Source organism: Epinephelus lanceolatus, chromosome 9, assembly GCF_041903045.1.
Source record: "Epinephelus lanceolatus isolate andai-2023 chromosome 9, ASM4190304v1, whole genome shotgun sequence".
Lineage (NCBI taxonomy): Eukaryota > Metazoa > Chordata > Actinopteri > Perciformes > Serranidae > Epinephelus > Epinephelus lanceolatus.
In genome coordinates, this window is record NC_135742.1 from 1,345,364 (window position 1) to 1,361,085 (window position 15,722).

The 15,722-nt window shown below is 39.6% G+C and overlaps 1 protein-coding gene across 2 annotated transcripts in view; it reads left to right on the forward strand.

Annotated features, from left to right (window-relative positions):
• The window catches only part of cntrl (centriolin), a 54,199-nt gene that overhangs the window by 33,440 nt on the left and 5,037 nt on the right, over positions 1 to 15,722 (forward strand). The window contains exons 18-33 of one of the 2 annotated variants that reach the window (XM_033620226.2): positions 324 to 645; positions 805 to 876; positions 3,164 to 3,343; positions 3,783 to 4,037; positions 4,211 to 4,361; positions 4,466 to 4,683; positions 4,862 to 4,974; positions 5,183 to 5,312; positions 5,441 to 5,529; positions 5,621 to 5,761; positions 6,004 to 6,067; positions 6,178 to 6,288; positions 6,890 to 7,007; positions 7,403 to 7,788; positions 9,172 to 9,266; positions 9,362 to 9,477. In XM_033620226.2, coding sequence (XP_033476117.2) covers positions 324 to 645; positions 805 to 876; positions 3,164 to 3,343; positions 3,783 to 4,037; positions 4,211 to 4,361; positions 4,466 to 4,683; positions 4,862 to 4,974; positions 5,183 to 5,312; positions 5,441 to 5,529; positions 5,621 to 5,761; positions 6,004 to 6,067; positions 6,178 to 6,288; positions 6,890 to 7,007; positions 7,403 to 7,788; positions 9,172 to 9,266; positions 9,362 to 9,477 — 2,561 coding nt within the window. The remainder of the gene's footprint in view (positions 1 to 323; positions 646 to 804; positions 877 to 3,163; positions 3,344 to 3,782; positions 4,038 to 4,210; positions 4,362 to 4,465; positions 4,684 to 4,861; positions 4,975 to 5,182; positions 5,313 to 5,440; positions 5,530 to 5,620; positions 5,762 to 6,003; positions 6,068 to 6,177; positions 6,289 to 6,889; positions 7,008 to 7,402; positions 7,789 to 9,171; positions 9,267 to 9,361; positions 9,478 to 15,722) is intronic. The other variant, XM_078171148.1, reaches the window with a different exon arrangement.

Below are 15,722 nucleotides of genomic sequence, written 5' to 3' on the forward strand. Positions count from 1 at the left end.
TGTGGTGTCCACTGTCAGTAGCTGTGTATTAATAGCAGCATGACTCCGCTGAAAACCTTCTGAGTGTCAAACACTCGCTGTAGGTTTGAAATCTGAGTCTGAGTGTCCAAATCACATTCTTTGTCTTTTTACTTTCAGTAGGTCCTGCAGCTGGTCTTAAAAAGTATGTCCTGTTTGATGCAGGCTGCACACGGTCGGGACACGTTACTGTCTCATAACACTGTTGATGTGACACATTTACAACACAAGTGTTACAGGTTACAGGAGATGTTACACTGAAGGCTGCTGTGTCCATGTCTGCTGTCTGTCCTGTCCCCCTGCAGTCCTGAAGACATGTTGTCCAGGAGTGTGGAGCAGCTCTGCAGGGCGATCCAGCAGACCAGAACCAGCAGAGACCAACAAGACCATCACCACAGCCACGAGCAGGTAGCCAGACTGCAGGCCCAGGTGGCCCAGGATCAGGACCGGATAGCCCAGCTGGAGGCCCAGCTGGAGGCCCGGGGGCTCGCCGGTGTGGAGCAGGAGCAGGAGCAGGAGCAGGAGCAGGAGCAGGAGCCAGACTGGAGGCTGAAGGAGGAGCTGGAGACACTGAGAGTCAGACTGCAGACGTCTCAGAGCAGCAACAGACACATCCAACACAAACTGGTCAGTGTCTGAGTCCGAACCAGGTCACTCAGAGAACAGCACCAGAACCTCATCCTGACCGAACCAAACACACACACACACACACACACGCAGTGATTATTAGAGGTCAGATCGAGGTTTTGTCTCTGAATATTAAAATAATGTTGATCTGTTGTGCAGGAGGCAGAGCTGGAGCAGAGCGGTCTGCAGCTTCAGGACGTCCAGCATGAGAGAGACACGCTGCTACAGCAGGTCAGACGTTCATACAGTTTATTCTCTCCTGTACTCAGAGTCCATATCTGTAAAGCTCTGTACCAGAACGACCCGTTACCCGTTAGTATGTCTAAGTCAAAGCTGGACCCGCCCACACCAGTTAATTAAAGTCCCACGACCCGCCCCTGTGATTAAACACACACAGGGTGCAACCCAAAGAAGGATCCTTGACTTTGAGAAACACATGAAGCTGGTTCTCCGTTCTTGAGTTGGACGTCTCTTTGACTGGATGGTGAAAACATTCAATCACTGCCAGGTTAGGAAACATGTTAGCATGCTCCTTCCACCACCATCAAACCTCCAAAGGATCCTAACTCCATGTAGGCTGCCACCTCATCCTCGGGCTGCAAAGTGTCATGGCTGGAGTCCTGGAGGCTGCGACGTACAGTACAGGCCAAAAGTTTGGACACACCTTCTCATTCAATGCGTTTTCTTTATTTTCATGACTATTTACATTGTAGATTCTCACTGAAGGCATCAAAACTATGAATGAACACATGTGGAGTTATGTACTTAACAAAAAAAGGTGAAATAACTGAAAACATGTTTTATATTCTAGTTTCTTCAAAATAGCCACCCTTTGCTCTGATTACTGCTTTGCACACTCTTGGCATTCTCTCCATGAGCTTCAAGAGGTAGTCACCTGAAATGGTTTCCACTTCACAGGTGTGCCTTATCAGGGTTAATTAGTGGAATTTCTTGCTTTATCAATGGGGTTGGGACCATCAGTTGTGTTGTGCAGAAGTCAGGTTAATACACAGCCGACAGCCCTATTGGACAACTGTTAAAATTCATATTATGGCAAGAACCAATCAGCTAACTAAAGAAAAACGAGTGGCCATCATTACTTTAAGAAATGAAGGTCAGTCAGTCCGGAAAATTGCAAAAACTTTAAATGTGTCCCCAAGTGGAGTCGCAAAAACCATCAAGCGCTACAACCAAACTGGCACACATGAGGACCGACCCAGGAAAGGAAGACCAAGAGTCACCTCTGCTTCTGAGGATAAGTTCATCCGAGTCACCAGCCTCAGAAATGGCAAGTTAACAGCAGCTCAGATCAGAGACCAGATGAATGCCACACAGAGTTCTAGCAGCAGACCCATCTCTAGAACAACTGTTAAGAGGAGACTGCGCCAATCAGGCCTTCATGGTCAAATAGCTGCTAGGAAACCACTGCTAAGGAGAGGCAACAAGCAGAAGAGATTTGTTTGGGCCAAGAAACACAAGGAATGGACATTAGACCAGTGGAAATCTGTGCTTTGGTCTGATGAGTCCAAATTTGAGATCTTTGGTTCCAACCGCCGTGTCTTTGTGAGACGCAGAAAAGGTGAACGGATGGATTCCACATGCCTGGTTCCCACTGTGAAGCATGGAGGAGGAGGTGTGATGGTGTGGGGGTGTTTTGCTGGTGACACTGTTGGGGATTTATTCAAAATTGAAGGCACACTGAACCAGCATGGCTACCACAGCATCCTGCAGCGACATGCCATCCCATCCGGTTTGCGTTTAGTTGGACCATCATTTATTTTTCAACAGGACAATGACCCCAAACACACCTCCAGGCTGTGTAAGGGCTATTTGACCAAGAAGGAGAGTGATGGAGTGCTGCGGCAGATGACCTGGCCTCCACAGTCACCGGACCTGAACCCAATGGAGATGGTTTGGGGTGAGCTGGACCGCAGAGTGAAGGCAAAGGGGCCAACAAGTGCTAAACACCTCTGGGAACTCCTTCAAGACTGTTGGAAAACCATTTCAGGTGACTACCTCTTGAAGCTCATGGAGAGAATGCCAAGAGTGTGCAAAGCAGTAATCAGAGCAAAGGGTGGCTATTTTGAAGAAACTAGAATATAAAACATGTTTTCAGTTATTTCACCTTTTTTTGTTAAGTACATAACTCCACATGTGTTCATTCATAGTTTTGATGCCTTCAGTGAGAATCTACAATGTAAATAGTCATGAAAATAAAGAAAACGCATTGAATGAGAAGGTGTGTCCAAACTTTTGGCCTGTACTGTATGATGTAACAGCTGCACGGGTTATTACCTCTCCAACTGTGAAGCACAACATAGAGGGGCACATTAATAAAATGATTATTATCATTAATTAGATTCATAAATTGTCCAAAAAATATTATTAAAATGTCAGAAAAAAAAAGTAAAAAAAAAAAAAATAGGGCCAAAAAATAACAACAAGATGTCTGAAAAAGTTAATAAAATATTCAAAAACTAGTATTAAAATGTTGGTAAAAAGTTATCATGTGATGCAGCTGCGTTCACAGAGCGAAGGTCACCAGAGGAGCCTCGCACGTCTCAACAGGAAACTACGGCAGCTCAGCAGGTCCATGAGTGACTCTGATCAGCTGACTGCAGATCAGCTGAGGGCGACCTCTGAACAGCTGAGAGCTCTGAACCACATGGTGGAGCTGCTGCACGCACATGCACAGCAGGTACACACACACACACACACACACACAGATACACTCAACATCTACTTCCTGTCTGTCTGTCCTGAAGGGTGGTGAAGGTGTGACCCGCCTCGCTCCAGCTGTGATTGGTTTATCCTGACATTTTTACCCTAACAACAGCTAGTCTCACCCTCGTGCCTAAACCTGACCAACCAAACCAACAAAGGCAGCTAGTGTGAGCCAATCAGAGGGCAAGCAGGGTGTGTCACGCCATCGCCATCCTAGGAAAATAAATTTTGCGTCCTGAAGACTGTCCTGCTCTGTGACTCTGTCTTATATTTTCCACTCAATAAAGTTATTTTGTAGAGTTTTTCTTTATCAGAACGGAGCTCTGAGGACAGACGCTGTGACTTTGCACTGTATCGATAAAGTTGACTTCTTGTTTGTGTTGTTGTTGTGTTGTTGTTGTTGTTGTTGTCAGGACGCTGTGGAGGAGATCGACGGCAGCTTTCACCAACCTGAAGGAAGCTCAGAGAGACGGAGCGAACACACACCAACACCGCAGTGTGAACACACACACATGGTGGAGGAGCTGAGGGCGGAGCTGGACAACGCTCAGAAACACACACACAGGCTGAGACAGAAACTAGACCGGATCAGAACCAGGAGCAGGACCAGGAGCAGGAGCAGGAGCAGAGATGGAGGACGGTGGTGTTTCGTCCCTCCAGGACACAGTGTGAGACTTTTTAAACTGACTGATAGAGAGTTTGTTCACATGCAGCTTCCTGCTGATTTAGATGTCACTGACAGAAATATAAAGATTAAAGATGAGTGACATCACTGCTCCTTCAGGCTGGAAACAAACCTGAGAGCATCATGGGAAGATAAAAGTGTCTCTGTCTCCGTCAGGCTCCCAGTCTGGGTTCTCTGGGGACTCAGGACTCTGGTTTGGGGCTGCAGTACCTCAGTTCTCCTGAGAGGGGGCGACAGCAGGACAGACCGCCCACAGGAGGAGGCTACTGGGTCTACATCCCCCCCACACACACCGACTCTGACACAGGTAAACACACACACACACACACACACACACACACACACACACACACACACACAGACGTGTTTAGATCAGCTGATCAGCCTCAGACTGATGTAACCTGTGTTCAGCAGCAGCAGAGTGGAGGGACAGCGGAGGAGGAAGTGACATCGACAGGGGCTCCAGAGGACAGACTCCTCCTCCTCCTCCTCCTCCTCCTCCTCCTCCTGACCCTGCTGCAGCTGTCTCTGATGGTCAGACTCCCCTGGTCGGACCTGGCTGGCTCCTCTGTGGTTCTCCTGCAGGAGGCGCTGTGCTGCACTGTAACATCCCCGAACACAGAGACATGGTGAGCGTCTGAATCAGACTGTGATACCAGGAAACACTGAGACACATTAACCTGACCACTGATGATCATCATCATCTCACCTCAGCCTGTGTGTGTGTGTGTGTGTGTGTGTGTGTGTGTGTGTGTGTGTGTGTGGGTGTGTGTGTGTGTGTGTGTGTGTGGGTGTGTGTGTCTGCAGGGAGACAGGTCTGTGTGTGAGTGTGTGCACAAAGAAGCAGAGCGACTGGAGGAAGAGAAGAAGAAACTACGACTGGAAACCAAACAGCTACGACACACACTGAGACAACACAGGTAACACACACACACACACACACACACACACACACACAGTGTTTAACTCTTTCCATTTTAACTGTCTGTGTGTGTGAATCTGCTTCTTCTTCTTCTGACTGACAATAAATCCCCCAGAATTCTGCACACTGGAGCTTTAAGACCTGGTTTTTGGGTTTACGTTACACATTATGAGATGGCTTGTGTGTGTGTGTGTGTGTGTGTGCAGGAGTGTGATGCAGGTGTGTGATGAGGTGGAGTGTGTAGAGAAAACTCTGCTGAAGAGACGAGCTGAACTCCGACAGGCTGACCGACTGCTGCTGGAGGCTCAGAGCTGCATACACACCACCAGGGACAAGGTACACACTCTCTCTCTCTCTCTCTCTCTCTCTCTCTCTCTCTCTCACACACACACGCACACACACACACACACACACACATACACGCACACACACATGTACGTTATGTCACCTTGTGTCTCCTCCAGGCCAGCTCAACTCAGCGGGACGTCGACATGTTGCAGCGCTCGGCTCAGGACGGCGCCACCTGTGTTATGGAGGCCACACAGCACATCAGGTAAACTGTCACAGGTGACCTCTGACCTCCAGGTAACAGCATGTGATTCTTCTTCTTCATCATCCTCATCATCATATGAACTGATGTGCAGAGTGCTGCAGGAGGAGGTGGAGGAGCTGAGGAGGAGGAGACAGGAGGAAGAGCAGAGTCTGATGGGGCTGGAGGAGGAGCTGGGGAGCAGGAAGGAGGAGCTCCAACAGCTGGGAACAAAACTACACTCAGCGTCAGACAGGTACCAATAAAGTTTTTATTGAATGTTTCATTACAGAGATCCTCGTTTGTCAGTTTTACTCTGCTGCAGTCAGACCTCTTTTCATCAGACAGGAAGTTCTATCAGATGTCTGTGGACATTTCCTGCCCCTGCAGCTGCTTCACAATAAAAGACCTCAAACTGCTTCACAATAAAACATCTCAAACTTCCTGTGTGTGTGTGTGTGTGTGTGTGTGTGTGTGTGTGTGTGTGTGTGTGAGCAGGTTATCTGACGTGCTGTCAGACCTCCAGGAGTCTCAGTCAAGTCTAAACTCACTCAATATTCAGGTAAACCTCAGCTTCAGTTTTAGAGTCTGTTCATATCTGAAACAACAAAGTGTTTCCTGTTTTTTCTCGTGTCAACATGAACTCAGTAAATCAGTGTGTCCTCCCTGCAGGTGGAGCAGCAGGAGCAGAGGCTGGCTCAGAGGAGGGAGGAGCATCAAACAGCTGTGAACAGAGTGCAGGAGGTCAGAGAGGAGGAGCAGCGACTGAAGGACAGAGTCAAGGTGAGACGAGGGAGGAGACGAGGGAGAAGATGAAGGAGACACTGTCCTTCTCCACTGCAGGAACTTAACTTGCATCTGCCGCAATGAGTTCTTCTGATTCACTTAATCTCTGTTCACTTCAGGAGGCGACACTAAATCTAAGATGCAGCAACCCGACAACAACAAACACAACACGTAGAGTCTGTGACACGTAGAGTCTGTGACACGTAGAGTCTGTGACACGTAGAGACAGAAACAGGGAGACAACACACACGTTTACAAACATGTAACTACATTATAACAGCGTAGAGACTCACAGTGCTGCAGGAGATCAAAGTGTAAAACTCTGATACTATTGGACACGCTGGGTGTTTGTTCCCATCTCAGCAGGAAGCTGGATTCAGACTGAGCATGAGCGATAATCACTAACTCTTCTTCTGTGGTGCTCTGTCTCACTCCAGCTGACATCACTGAAACAGAACTTTAACATGACGACTTCCTGTTTATTATTGTTCAGGACGAACCAGGTTACAGGTTGTTGAGATGCTGCAGCGGAGAGAGGAAATGTTTCTGAGCCTCCTGCTGTGTGTGTGTGTGTGTGTGTGTGTGTGTGTGTGTGTAGGAGCTAACGGAGCAGCAGGAGGCGCTGCTGAGTCAGAGGAGCTCAACAGTGTCTGCTTTGAGAGAGGACGAGCTGAGACTGATCTCAGTGCAGTCTGAACTCAACACACACAGAGCAGGTAACACACACACACACACACACACACACACACACAACCACACACACACACAGTAATAACCAGCCCCAAACAGAGTCTGCAGATTTTTAAACTGTTTTTAGTGATGATCCAAAATGTAAATCTGCAGAGCTCTGTGGACACAGACTGTACATGAAGAGTTTCTGACAGAAACATGTGGAACCTTTAAAATCTGATTTCTGGCTTTAGTAACTGACAAAGAGCAGTGAGATGTAAACCTAAACTCCAGGAAACAGGACGTCCATTCAAAAACCTGAAACCATGTTTGATCATCTCCCCCATTGACAAAAACTAACAGGAACACTGATGCAGACGATGATGAAGAGGCCGCAGCCTCGTGTCTCAGATCACAGCTCGATGTGTGTGTTTGTGTCCAGATCTGAAACAGGTCCTTCAGGAGTTACTCACAGAGCAGCAGGCGCTGGAGGAAGTAAAAACCAAACGCACCCAGAGTCTCCAGCGGCTCCACAGGAAGCAGGATCAGCTGGACAGACTGCAGGACGAGGTGGACAGGACGAAGGAGGAACTGGACAGACTACAGGACGAGGTGGACAGGATGAGGGATGAGTTGGACGGGACACGGGAGGAAGTGAACAAGAGGAAGGAAGAGCTGGAAAGGACGCAGCAGGAAGTGGACAGGAAGAAGGATGAAGTGGACAGGAAGAAGGAAGAGCTGGCTGAGCTGAAACAGGAAGTTGAATCTCACAGCAAAGAAGCAGAGATCATTCTTAAAGAGATGAAACAACAACAGACTCACCTGCAGGTCAGTGGGAAATATTTAAAACACTAAAACCTTCATGTTGTTGTTACTGCACGTTAATAAGGAGGGAAAGTGTTTGTGTGTCTCATAGTTTCCTAAAAACAAACCAACAAGTTCCTGAAACTTTCTCAGAAAAGCTACAGAAATCTAGAGTCAGATCTGCGTCACACACACAGACAGCGTCCAATGAAAATTTCTAATATTAAAACTAGAAACAACCTTCTTAACTGTCTCTGAGCTGGTTCACAGAACATCAGATAAAAATGTTAAAAAATAACATCATGCAGTTATTTATGTGTCTGAATTCTCGTCCTCAGTTTCAGTTCATGGTTTCTCTGTTGGTTTTTACGTTTTTATTAAAATCTGAGTAAATTATTTAAATTATTATTATTATATTAAATTATTTCTTGCTAGAAAACATGTGAACAGACTGTGTGAACTGTGTCGTACTGAATTATGGAGTCAGACCATCAGTCAGTTTTTCATTGTTTCTGGGGTTTTTTGGCCGGTGCTAAAAGCCTGCTCAAAAACGCTCTGGAGCTTTCTGATATTGATATTATATATGTTCACTGCCAACTACATAAAATTCATATAAAAATAATAAAATCTGTAATTCATAGTTTGGTAGGGGAGGACAGCTCGATCTTAACATATAGATACTGTCAATACTACGTTTTCATTCTGGAAATTGATCCTAGCGTCAAATGGGTCAATACCAAAAAAAGGATCAGTTCATCTCTTCTACATCGTACGTTTGTATTTCATGAATAAAACTGTGCGAACATCGTTCTGTTGTCATGCACACATCAGTGTGTGTGTGTGTGTGTGTACTCTTTGATTCTCTGCTGCTGAAGAATTCTTTAAAAACCAATAATATTCGATCCATGCTGCGTGTTGAGGTTAGGAAAACTCTTAATATGCCTTTGATAACTTTCTTATTAAAAGAAAATCAGGAAACACAGAGACAGTACAATCAGAATCTGGTTTACTGACAAGTAAAGCAGGTGTTCACATACAAGCAGTTTGCTTCAGAATATTGGTGCATAATAGAAACAGCAGTAGAAAGCAGAATCAAAAATATGCAAAATTCAAATATAATCAAATATAAAATGAGACAAAAAAACTTTACATTTATGTATACATGTATATCTAAAAAGTGAAAGAGCGGTGCAGTTTTTATAGGTTGTAGTTTTCTGCCGAAATGTGCAAAACTGTCCAGTGAATGTGTGACAGGTCGCAGTATGAACAGAAAACAAACTCCAGTTTCTCCAGTTTTATTCTTCCAGTCAAACAACCAGACACAGTAACCGCTATTCATTATTGTGCATCGTGACTAAGAGGTATATTGATATGTGCTGATTATTGTTTATTATGTTTGGTGTGCAGGACCTGCAGGAGGAGCTGAGCAGGAGGAGGGAGGAGAGGAGCAGCCTGCAGGCGCAGTGTAAACACCTGGAGGCCAGACGGAGGCACGCTGACAGGTACGAACAGCAATACACCATCTGGAGGAATCAAGAGGAATGTTTGTTCAAACAAAACCGTTTGGTGTGTGTGTGTGTGTGTGTGTGTGTGTAAGGAGTCTGTCAGTGGTGGAGGAGGAGCTTACTAAAAAGAGGGAGGAGCAAAGCCACGCCCAGCTCCACAAACAGGAATTGATCAGAGATACGGCAGCCACTCAGGAGCAGCTTAACGGTATGACATCATTACTTACAACATATACAGTGTAACACGACATTTAGACTAAATCATGACAAAAAGTCATGGTACAGCATGATGTCAAAAATCACGAAAAAAGTCATACTACACCACGTTCTCGAAATTGTGAAAAAACATCATATTATCACACGTCAAAATCGTGAGAAAACATTATATAGCATGTCGTAAAGACAAGTCATAGTATAGCATGTCGTCAAAAATCACGTAAAAAAGTCATAGTATAGCATGTCGTCAAAAATCATGTAAAAAAGTCATTGTATAGCATGTCGTCAAAAATCACGTAAAAAAGTCATAGTATAGCATGTCGTCAAAAATCACGTAAAAAAGTCATAGTATAGCATGTCGTCAAAAATCACGTAAAAAAGTCATTGTATAGCATGTCGTCAAAAATCACGTAAAAAAGTCATAGTATAGCATGTCGTCAAAAATCATGTAAAAAAGTCATTGTATAGCATGTCGTCAAAAATCATAAAAAAAAGTCATAGTATAGAATGTCGTCCAAAATCATTAAAAAAGTCATAGTATAGCATGTCGTCCAAAATCATTAAAAAACGCCATAGTATAGCATGTCATCCAAAATCATGTAAAATAGTCATAGAATAGTATGTCGTCCAAAATCGTGAAAAAAGTCATAGTATAGCATGTCGTCCAAAATCATTAAAAATAGTCATAGAATACTATGTCGTCCAAAATCATTAAAAAACGTCATAGTATAGCATGTCGTCAGAAAACATTAAAAAACATCATAGTATAGCATGTCGTCCGAAAACATTAAAAAACGTCATAGTATAGCATGTTGTCCAAAATCATTAAAAAACGTCATAGTATAGCATGTCGTCCAAAATCATGAAAAAACGTCATAGTATAGCATGTCGTCCAAAATCATGAAAAAAAGTCATAGTATAGCATGTCGTCCAAAATCATTAAAAAAAGTCATAGAATAGCATGTTGTCCAAAATCATTAAAAAACGTCATAGTATAGCATGTCGTCCAAAATCATTAAAAAAAGTCATAGAATAGCATGTTGTCCAAAATCATTAAAAAACGTCATAGTATAGCATGTCGTCCAAAATCATGAAAAAAAGTCATAGTATAGCATGTCGTCCAAAATCATGAAAAAAAGTCATAGTATAGCATGTCGTCCAAAATCATTAAAAAACGTCATAGTATAGCATGTTGTCCAAAATCATTAAAAAACGTCATAGTATAGCATGTCGTCCAAAATCAATAAAAAAACGTCATAGTATAGCATGTCGTCCACAATCATTACAAAACGTCATAGTATAGCATGTCGTCCAAAATTATTAAAAATAGTCATAGAATAATAGTATGTCGTCCAAAATCGTGAAAAAAGTCATAGAATACTATGTCGTCCAAAATCATTAAAAAACGTCATAGTATAGCATGTCGTGTGAAATCGTGAAAAAAAAGTCATAGTATGGTATGTCATCTGAAAATGTGGAAAAAAAAGTCATAGTATGTCGCCTGAAATTGTAAAAAAAAAAAAAAGTCATAGTATGGTATGTCATCTGAAAATGTGGAAAAAAAAGTCATAGTATGTCGTCCGAAATTGTAAAAAAGTCATAGTATAGTATGTCGTCCAAAATTATGAAAAAAGCCATAGTATAGTATGTCATCCGACATCTGTAAAAAAAAAAAAATTCATACTATAGCATGTTGTCCAAAACCGTGAAAAAAAAGTCATAGTATAGCATGTCGTCCAAAATTGTGAAAAAAAAAGTAATAGTATGGTATGTCATCCGAAAATGTGAAAAAAAGTCACAGTATAGTATGTTGTCCGACACCTGTAAAAAAAAAAAAGAAAAAGTCATAGTATAGCATGTTGTCCGAAATCGTGAAAAAAAAAGTCATAGTATAGTATGTCATCCAAAATTGTAAAAAAAAAGTCATAGTATAGTATGTCGCCTGAAATTGTAAAAAAAAGTCATAGTATAGTGTGTCCCCTGAAATTGTAAAAAAAAGTCATAGTATAGTATGTCGTCCGAAATTATGAAAAAGTCATAGAATAGTATGTCGTCCAAAATCGTGAAAAAAGTCATAGTATATCATGTCGTCCAAAATCATGAAAAAAAGTCATAGTATAGTATCTCGTCAGAAATCATGAAAAAAAGTCATAGTATAGCATGTCGTCCGAAATCGTGAAAAAAAAGTCATAGTAGTATGTCGTCCAAAATTGTAAAAAAAAGTCATAGTATAGTATGTCATCCGACATCTGTAAAAAAAAAAAAAAAAGTCATAGTATAGCATGTCGTCTAAAATTATAAAAAAAAGTCATAGTATAGTATGTCGTCCGAAATTATGAAAAAGTCATAGAATAGTATGTCGTCAGAAATCGTGAAAAAAGTCATAGTATAGCATGTCGTCCAAAATCATGAAAAAAAGTCATAGTATAGTATCTCATCAGAAATCATGAAAAAAAGTCATAGTATAGCATGTCGTCCGAAATTGAAAATAAAGTCATAGTATAGTATGTCGTCCAAAATCATGAAAAAAGTCATAGTATAGCATGTTGTTCGAAATTGTGAAAAAAAAAAAGTCATAGTATGGTATGTCATCCGAAAATGTGAAAAAAAAGTCATAGTATAGTATGTCGCCTGAAATTGTAAAAAAAAGTCATAGTATTGCATGTCGCCTGAAATTGTAAAAGAAAGTCATAGTATAGCATGTCGTCCGAAATTTTAAAAAAAAGTCATAGTATAGTATGTCATCCGACATCTGTAAAAAAAAAAAAGTCATAGCATAGTATGTCGCCTGAAATTGTAAAAAAAAAAGTCATAGTATAGTATGTCGTCCAAAATTATGAAAAAAGCCATAGTATAGTATGTCATCCGACATCTGTAAAAAAAAAAAGTCATAGTATAGCATGTCGTCCGAAATCATGAAAAAAAAAGTAATAGTATGGTATGTCATCCGAAAATATGAAAAAAAAGTCATAGTATAGTATGTCGTCCGAAATTGTAAAAAAGTCATAGTATAGCATGTCGCCTGAAATTGTAAAAAAAGTAATAGTATAGTATGTCGTCCAAAATTATGAAAAAAGCCATAGTATAGTATGTTGTCCGAAATCGTGAAAAAAAAAGTAATAGTATGGTGTGTCATAGTATAGTATGTCGTCCAAAATGTAAAAAAAAGTCATAGTATAGTATGTCGCCTGAAATTGTAAAAAAAAGTCATAGTATAGCATGTCGTCCAAAATTGTAAAAAAAAGTCATAGTATAGTATGTCGTCAGAAATCATGAAAAAAAGTCATAGTATAGTATGTCGTCCAAAATCATGAAAAAAGCCATAGTATAGTATGTCATCCGACATCTGTAAAAAAAAAAAAAAAAAGTCATAGTATAGCATGTTGTCCAAAATCATGAAAAAAGTCATAGTATAGTATGTTGTCCGAAATTGTGAAAAAAAAAAGTCATAGTATGGTATGTCGTCCGAAATTGTAAATAAAGTCATAGTATAGCATGTCGTCCAAAATTTTTAAAAAAGTCATAGTATAGTATGTCGCCTGAAATTGTAAAAAAAAGTCATAGTATTGCATGTCGTCCGAAATTGTAAAAAAGTCATAGTATAGCATGTCGTCTGAAATTGTAAAAAAAGTCATAGTATAGCATGTCGTCCGAAATTTTAAAAAAAGTCATAGTATAGCATGTCATCCGACATCTGTAAAAAAAAAAAAAAAAAAGTCATAGCATAGTATGTCGCCTGAAATTGTAAAAAAAAGTCATAGTATTGCATGTCGTCCGAAATTGTAAAAAAGTCATAGTATAGCATGTCGTCTGAAATTGTAAAAAAAGTCATAGTATAGCATGTCGTCCGAAATTTTAAAAAAAGTCATAGTATAGCATGTCATCCGACATCTGTAAAAAAAAAAAAGTCATAGTATAGCATGTCGTCCGAAATCGTGAAAAAAAAAAGTAATAGTATAGTATGTCGCCTGAAATTGTAAAAAAAGTCATAGTATAGTATGTCGTCCGAAATTATGAAAAAAGTCATAGTATAGTATGTCGTCCAAAATTGTAAAAAAAAGTCATAGTATAGTATGTCGTCCAAAATTGTAAAAAAAAGTCATAGTATAGCATGTCGTCAGAAATCATGAAAAAAAGTCATAGTATAGTATGTCGTCAAAAATCATGAAAAAAAGTAATAGTATAGTATGTCGCCTGAAATTGTAAAAAAAGTCATAGTATAGTATGTCGTCCAAAATTGTAAAAAAAAGTCATAGTATAGCATGTCGTCCGAAATCGTGAAAAAAAAAAAGTAATAGTATAGTATGTCGCCTGAAATTGTAAAAAAAGTCATAGTATAGTATGTCGTCCGAAATTATGAAAAAAGTCATAGTATAGTATGTCGTCCAAAATTGTAAAAAAAAGTCATAGTATAGTATGTCGTCCAAAATTGTAAAAAAAAGTCATAGTATAGCATGTCGTCAGAAATCATGAAAAAAAGTCATAGTCTAGTATGTCGTCAAAAATCATGAAAAAAAGTTATAGTATGTCGCCTGAAATTGTAAAAAAAGTCATAGTATAGTATGTCGTCCAAAATTGTAAAAAAAAGTCATAGTATAGCATGTCGTCCGAAATCGTGAAAAAAAAAAGTAATAGTATAGTATGTCGCCTGAAATTGTAAAAAAAGTCATAGTATAGTATGTCGTCCGAAATTATGAAAAAAGTCATAGTATAGTATGTCGTCCAAAATTGTAAAAAAAAAGTCATAGTATAGTATGTCGTCCAAAATTGTAAAAAAAAGTCATAGTATAGCATGTCGTCAGAAATCATGAAAAAAAGTCATAGTATAGTATGTCGTCAAAAATCATGAAAAAAAGTAATAGTATAGTATGTCGCCTGAAATTGTAAAAAAAAGTCATAGTATAGTATGTCGTCCAAAATTGTAAAAAAAAGTCATAGTATAGCATGTCGTCAGAAATCATGAAAAAAAGTCATAGTATAGCATGTCGTCAAAAATCATGAAAAAAAGTCATATAGTATGTCATCCGATATCTGTAAAAAAAAAAAAGTCATAGTATAGCATGTCGTCCGAAATCGTGAAAAAAAAAAGTAATAGTATAGTATGTCGCCTGAAATTGTAAAAAAAGTCATAGTATAGTATGTCGTCCGAAATTATGAAAAAAGTCATAGTATAGTATGTCGTCCAAAATTGTAAAAAAAAGTCATAGTATAGTATGTCGTCCAAAATTGTAAAAAAAAGTCATAGTATAGCATGTCGTCAGAAATCATGAAAAAAAGTCATAGTATAGTATGTCGTCAAAAATCATGAAAAAAAGTAATAGTATAGTATGTCGCCTGAAATTGTAAAAAAAGTCATAGTATAGTATGTCGTCCAAAATTGTAAAAAAAAGTCATAGTATAGCATGTCGTCCGAAATCGTGAAAAAAAAAAAGTAATAGTATAGTATGTCGCCTGAAATTGTAAAAAAAGTCATAGTATAGTATGTCGTCCGAAATTATGAAAAAAGTCATAGTATAGTATGTCGTCCAAAATTGTAAAAAAAAGTCATAGTAGTATGTCGTCCAAAATTGTAAAAAAAAGTCATAGTATAGCATGTCGTCAGAAATCATGAAAAAAAGTCATAGTATAGTATGTCGTCAAAAATCATGAAAAAAAGTTATAGTATGTCGCCTGAAATTGTAAAAAAAGTCATAGTATAGTATGTCGTCCAAAATTGTAAAAAAAAGTCATAGTATAGCATGTCGTCCGAAATCGTGAAAAAAAAAAGTAATAGTATAGTATGTCGCCTGAAATTGTAAAAAAAGTCATAGTATAGTATGTCGTCCGAAATTATGAAAAAAGTCATAGTATAGTATGTCGTCCAAAATTGTAAAAAAAAAAGTCATAGTATAGTATGTCGTCCAAAATTGTAAAAAAAAGTCATAGTATAGCATGTCGTCAGAAATCATGAAAAAAAGTCATAGTATAGTATGTCGTCAAAAATCATGAAAAAAAGTAATAGTATAGTATGTCGCCTGAAATTGTAAAAAAAGTCATAGTATAGTATGTCGTCCAAAATTGTAAAAAAAAGTCATAGTATAGCATGTCGTCAGAAATCATGAAAAAAAGTCATAGTATAGCATGTCGTCAAAAATCATGAAAAAAAGTCATAGTATAGTATGTCATCCGATATCTGTAAAAAAAAAAAAAAAAGTCATAGTATAGCATGTTGTCCGAAATCGTGAAAAAAAAAGTCAT